Source organism: Aspergillus caelatus (genome assembly GCF_009193585.1).
Source record: "Aspergillus caelatus strain CBS 763.97 unplaced genomic scaffold BDV27scaffold_226, whole genome shotgun sequence".
NCBI classification, from domain to species: Eukaryota; Fungi; Ascomycota; class Eurotiomycetes; order Eurotiales; family Aspergillaceae; genus Aspergillus; species Aspergillus caelatus.
The window spans coordinates 54,257-60,859 of NW_022475489.1; the positions used below are offsets into that span (position 1 = coordinate 54,257).

The 6,603-nt window shown below is 49.3% G+C and overlaps 2 protein-coding genes across 2 annotated transcripts; one reads left to right on the forward strand and one right to left on the reverse strand.

The window, feature by feature from the left end:
- Positions 1-132: 132 nt before the first annotated feature.
- BDV27DRAFT_44505 (M18 family aminopeptidase) lies at positions 133-2,211 on the reverse strand. Its single transcript, XM_032076652.1, has 6 exons — positions 1,941-2,211; positions 1,818-1,879; positions 1,667-1,768; positions 1,447-1,582; positions 1,302-1,394; positions 133-1,246 (listed from the first exon to the last, which is right to left on the reverse strand). The coding sequence occupies exons 1-6, from the start codon at positions 2,014-2,016 to the stop codon at positions 219-221; spliced, it is 1,497 nt and encodes a 498-aa protein (XP_031923245.1). The 5' UTR covers positions 2,017-2,211; the 3' UTR covers positions 133-218.
- Positions 2,212-3,827: 1,616 nt separating this feature from the next.
- Positions 3,828-6,123, forward strand: BDV27DRAFT_44517 (WD40-repeat-containing domain protein). The gene is made up of 4 exons (XM_032076653.1): positions 3,828-4,302; positions 4,406-4,533; positions 4,593-5,173; positions 5,232-6,123. Exons 1-4 carry the CDS (start codon positions 3,974-3,976, stop codon positions 5,994-5,996), a joined length of 1,803 nt encoding a protein of 600 aa, XP_031923246.1. The 5' UTR covers positions 3,828-3,973; the 3' UTR covers positions 5,997-6,123.
- The last annotated feature ends 480 nt before the right edge of the window (positions 6,124-6,603 follow it).

Genomic DNA, 6,603 nt, shown 5'->3' on the forward strand with positions numbered 1-6,603 from the left:
GCATTGGGCCCGTCCGTTGTCATAGTTGTCTATGTCAAAGCTTCTAACAACTTTATTCGGTTTTTAATTATCTGCGAGGTCCCTCGCCCTTTAGTACTCTTCTTACTTCTGATGAATGTTGGTTGACTTTATTGATGGTCGGACCTCAACAGAGTTATTCTGAGCTCTATAGACAATGAATTTTCTATAGATACCTATCTACACAAGTAACCAACTCTTCAGTCAACAAAGATGGTCTTGGACGTGTTGGAGTAATGCTTGAAGAAGCTAGTGAACAACCGAATAGAATGTCCAACATCATATGTACCGCCAGTCTCCCGGATACTGTGCATGCTTAGCTGTGGGTTACCCAAGTCCAGCGTGCGGGCACCAAGCGCAGCGGACAACATGGGACCAATCGTGCTTCCGCAGCTGGAGTCGTTGCGAACGACGAAGAGCTGGAGGGGAACACCTTCTCCACCGTCTTCTGCTGCCTTGCGTGCAACCTCCTGAAGAAGGACAATGCCGGGGGAGTTCGTCGCGTAGCGAGCATTGGCGTTGATCTTGATCACAGGACCCTTGTTAATTTCCGGTCGGTGGTCATTCTCGTACTTGGCAGAGTAGTTAGGGTGGATAGCATGAGCCATGTCCGCAGAGAGGAGGAATGAAGTCGACAAAGTCTCCTCATAGGCAGTAGCCAAGTCTTCGTTGCCAGATGTCGAAGAAGGCAGAACAGACAGGCGACGGATAATTGCAGGAAGCACATTTGAATCCGCTCCCTGCGCGGTACGGCTGCCGATCTCTTCGTGATCGAATAACGCAATGAGACGAATGGATGGTTCATCGTCCAGCGCCGACGCATCGGCAACGGAGTCGATAAGTCCAACAGTGGCACAGAAGGAGCTGTTCAGGTTATCCAGCCTGGGCGAGAAAATGAATTCCTCTAACAAGCCACCAAGGCAAGACTTTTGCGTGTCGAATAAGATCATCTCAAAGTCCAAGATGTCGGCCGGCTTAACTCCTGCTTCGGCAGCAATAAGTTCCACCAGGTAGGGGTGATGACGCTCGGTCACCGATTTTAGTGGAGCGAAGTCTCCTTTCTCCGTTTCGTCGTTTGCCGCGGCCTTTTCACCGGTGGCAGTAGAATCGCCAGTGCGGTTGAGCTCTGCAGCGACAAGGCCTGCGATAGGGAACAATTGGGTTTCCTTGTTGAAAGCAAATGTCTCCTGACGATCAAGGTGGATAGCCAAGGTCGGGATCCGGAGAACTGCGAAAGATGTTAGTCACATATTATCCAAGTCAATGTTACGTGGAAATCATACTGGGCCGGTCGATCTTGACCAACTTCTGCACAATGGAGCCGTCACCGGTCCGCACCATAGCCCGGCCTGCGACACCCAGGTCACGGTCGAACCCTAAATCACATTAGTATGCAACGCACGGAAAGAGAATAGGCAACTTCATTACAGGTGTGCCAAATGCCGCCTCCATAGGTCTCTACGCCAACTTGGACGAAGCCTTCGCCGCGCTTGTTGCTGACAGGCTTAATCCTCAATACGGGAGAGTCCGTGTGGGCACCGATCATGGAGATCGGGTTTCCAGGCTAGTTTACATGAGTAACTGTTAGCCTTTCAGTCCCAAGAGGGCAAAAGGGGAGGGGGGCTGTATGGTTGTTATTAGTATGTACCTTCCATTTCTTGCCGATGGCGAAAGCCACAATGGTTGAGCTATTACGGGTCAAGTAATACTTTCCACCGGGACGGCAAGTGGAAGACCAAGAGTCTTTTTCCTGAAGATGCAGTTAGTATTTTCGCTAACACTAGGGTGGAATCACATACCTTGATTTCCTGGAAGCCGGCCTTGGACAAAAGTTCCTTTGCCGATTGGACAGCGTGGAAGGCTGAATTTGGCCGGAGTTAGACAAGTGGGCCAAGAACGCATATAGGAAGGGAGCTAGTTACGGGTGGGAGAAGCATTGACATAGGACAGGAAGTCCAAAGCCGGCTGCTTCAAATTTTGGGCGAGTTTCGAAGTCATTTTTGGGTACCCCGCGAGCTAGATCCAAGTGGTTGTTTTTGTTGGAGATGGAAATTGCGGAGAACAGAGAGAGTTTCTAATGACATGAGATCATGGCTAGTCTTGGCGGTAAGGCACTAAGCTTCGGTTTATGGGGCCTGAACCATCGTCAACCCTAATTCGGATTCAGACTGATAGTACTCCATATACACTCTATCTTGTAGTGACGAATACCGAAAAACTGTACTCGTCAGATTCATTTCAGACTTGACAGGTCGGGGAAAGTGCACAGGACTAATATGTAGTATGGTACATGGAGCATCTGAAGACCCTCTCTTGCACAGGCAGCAAAATACCATGCATATGAGACATGGACAATGCAACTGTGTCTCCCTGAGTCATGTCTGCAACATGACAAGTCAAACTTATACTCTTCTCTATAACAATCCACCACAATGCCTGTTATGGGGTTTTAGAAATTTTGATATGTATTCCATACGCTACGTATCTTCATAACTTCTATAGTAGAAGCCCTGGATCGGTTAGATAGGCGATTAGACAATTGATAACATGACATAGAGGGGTTCTTCCTCTTCAAGTCAGGGAGGGCAGCAAGCTTGGGGGCAAATCTGCGACTAGTACTGGAACTGGGGCTAAGGTATCGATAAGATCAACCAATAACAATTGAAAGGTCGTTTTGATGAGCTTGGGGGAGGCTCAGCAATTTCTAAAGTGTGTGGAGTAGATTAAGAGGCCAGGATCTCGTTTGAGAAAACGAAACCAGAGTGAGAAGCATGGGAGACAATGGAAAGCCGTTATGCTCGGGGGTGTCCGTTGCGATCGACGCGGAAAGGGAGAAGCGATAGTTTCTTTGGCTGGAAACTCTCCTTCATGCTGTGGTCCAAGCTTTTCCCTCGCGCGTTCAGGGCGCGTGTCATGAGGGCGGTCGCGAGGAAGCCCGAAAAAGTGGCACCTCGAACTAGCTATCGATGGACGCTGATCCAATCATTCATCGAACCGGTCGCGTCGGTCGAGTCGCGTGTTTCTTGAGACATCAATAATTTATCGCCTGATCAGAAAAAGCATCATAAGAACAAAAGACAATGAAAAATGGCACTCGAGTATCGGTATTGATTGTGCTGAGTGACCTTGCAAACAGTTGTAGTGTCGTGGGGTAAACAAGAGCATGTTCTCCGTAGTACAGGTAACAGTGCACTATGTTGCGCGGGATGATCTATCTAATCAGTCCCAGCGTTTAGGGGTGACTACAGAGAGCACCACAACGTTTCAGAATGGAAGAGACTTTAGACCAACGACAAGAGGGAAAGATCAATCTCTTCTAGATCTCAACCGAGTAAATTTAAATGTGAGACGACTGAAGAATAAGAAATCAAGCCCCAAGAGGGCAAAAAAGACGTGACAGCCTCCAACAACCCAGATAGGCTTAGTGCAGCCGACGCGTGACTGAGAGGGATTCCCCTTCGAAACGCCGTCACCCCCAAGAGGGCCCCAATCACCAGCCCTTGGATCTAACCTTCACTGCTGTTTCAACATCCCATTCCTCACCAGACGGTGGTCGGGTCCGTCTCAAATGACCTCCACAAGTTGCTTGAATATCTTCAATCAGCACTAAGTCTGGTGAGAGGTACTATCTATTATTCATCGTCGCTCTCTCAAGCCGCCTGACCTCTACTTTATCTGGATTATTGTTCGGAGCGGAGAAGGGTTTGGCAGTCGTCAACCGATTCATTCACCACCACCCCCAATAAGGCGCCGTGAAGCGATCCGATTGACAGGAAACACAAAATATCTTCCTAATCTACCATCTCACAAGCGCTTTCACAATTGATCTTCTATATACCACCATACACTTTGCGATCCGACATTGGCGACTGTCGCATTACCCAGATTGGCCAAAGTCCATCCCTCCTTCGACCGCCATTTGAACCAGGCGAGATCAGCCACCCCCGCCAGAAGGATGGGCGACAACATCCACGACACAAATACGGTTGCCACCCGTAGCGCAACAAGAAATGCTTCACGTGCGAAACCATCGGGAAGTGCCGCCAATGCATTGAACCTCGCATCCCCACCTGGGTCAAGAACGCCGCCCAGCATGCCATCAAAAAAGACCATTTTCTATCCTGATTCGCTAGGGAGGCAACAGAAAACCCGACATGGCTCGGAAGCTATTGACCCGGATGCGCTTGCGAAGGCTTTAAAGGACTACGAGGACGCTGGGCGCCCTCGCGAGAGAACACCCGGGACCAGTCCCAGTCGGAAAAGGCAGCGAGTATATGGCGACAGGTCAGTAACGACAATTCCTCCTAGAAAGGCCCACCATCGTCCTACAGTTTTTCTGCGCCTATTCTAGGGTGTCCGGTCGATTCATTGCTAAACTCCTGTGTAGATTTATCCCGAATCGGGAGGGGCAGGACCTCCAGGCAACCTACAGTTTGCTCCACGAGGACGGGTGTCCTTCTACACCTTCGAAATCAAAAAAGCGTGCGCCGCATTCGGAGCTTCATTTTCAAAAGAGTTAGTCCGCACCTTCTCCACGTTTATGAAGTGAAATTTCGACTAAAATCCTTTTCCAGCGGAAGAAGCAAACAGGATGTACTCACGAGTCCTACGGAGCGAGCTGTTTGGTAGTACTGTCCCGCAAGCTGACCTAGAATCATTATCACCGGATCCTTTGCTGGGCCTCGGTAATGGTATCAATGAAAAGACTCGCTCCCATACCCCTCCGTCGCATGTGTCAAATCTTCCTCCAGCAAGCATAACACCGTCGACACCCCACAAGAACCTTTTCAACTACGCCTCCCCACGTGGATCTGGACATCCCACCCCTTCTAAAACCCCCCGGAGTCAACATGGCCCCAACCTTAATGTTCGATCAGAGCTTTACAGTCTGTCACCGATCCGCTACGATAGCCAGCGCATCCTTGAGACCCCCCGCAAACAACCACGTTATGTCAACAAAGTACCATACAAGGTGCTAGATGCGCCTGACTTGCAAGATGATTTCTATCTAAATCTGGTGGACTGGGGAAGTAGTAACGTATTAGGTGTTGGCCTTGGAAACTCCGTCTATATGTGGAATTCGCAAAGCGGAACAGTAACTAAGTTATGTGAGCTAAGAGACGATACCGTCACGAGCGTCAACTGGATTCAAAGGGTGAGTCATTCAAAGTGTATCGCTGCATTGACGTGGGGGCTAACGGAGGCACGCACAGGGTACACATCTTGCTATAGGGACTGGGAAGGGACTTGTGCAGATCTGGGATGCAGAACGCTGTCGCCGTCTACGAACGATGATTGGCCATACCAATCGTGTAGGTGCCCTGGCTTGGAATGATCATATCCTTACATCCGGCTCGCGAGATCGCCTCATCTATCACCGAGATGTCCGCTCTCCAGATCAATACCTCCGGCGACTTTCTGGCCATAAGCAAGAAGTCTGCGGTCTCCGATGGAATACAGAAGACGGTCAATTGGCTTCGGGTGGTAACGATAACAAGCTTTTGGTATGGGACAAGCTTAACGAGACGCCCCTGTATCGATTTTCTGACCACACTGCCGCTGTGAAAGCGATTACTTGGTCGCCTCATCAGCATCATTTGCTTGCTTCGGGTGGCGGAACGGCCGATCGGACTATCAAGTTCTGGAATACCTCGACTGGATCTTTGATCAAGGAAGTTGACACGGGCAGTCAAGTCTGCAACCTAGCCTGGTCGAAGAATTCGGACGAAATCATCAGCACACACGGCTACAGCCAGAACCAGATTGTAATCTGGAAATATCCACGTATGGAACAGATCGTATCATTAACGGGGCATACGTTCCGTGTCCTGTATCTGGCAATGAGTCCCGATGGCCAAACGGTGGTTACGGGTGCTGGTGATGAGACTTTGAGATTTTGGAAGATCTTCAACAAGAGGTCCGGGAGAGACCAAGGGCGTGAAGGCAGCAAGTTGGCGGAATGGGGCACCATCCGGTGATATTACGATCAATATTTTTGATGACCTTAGTGCTACGGCATCTTTAACATACCCTGCAAAGGGTTTTTCGATATGCATTAGACACGGCGTTCACGGAATTTGGCGTTGTTTCGATCCTGGGTATATCCTTGGTCGGTCCGGGGGAAGGGTTATTATGGTTTACTTGGCATTTCTCGCATTTTGTGGGTTTACGGCATTTGACAGGCGCTTGTTTGCGAGGCGCTTGTGTACCAGCATTTGATCACATATTTTGTCATGTACCGTTGGCCTTATTCGTGTTGTACGCACCTTCGCCACTATGCCTGCGTTTCTGCGCCGCTTCTTTTGATTTTACATTAACCGACCTTGTTTCCATCACTAGGCCACTAACTAGCCTTTCGCAACCAATCCCGCATCTCTTTGTGCACTCAGAAATGTAAGCAACGGCGCTCATGGTGTTTCAAAAGGTGGCCAATTGCGGCGTTTGCTCCTCAGGACAAGTGGTTGGGAAGCCTCGAGTTCTCTCATCTTGCCATTGTCGCATTATATGTACCTTTTCTCTCTCTCTCTCTCTCCCCCTCTTTTTCTTCTTCTCCTTTTTTTTTATTTTTTATTTTTTTTTTTTTTT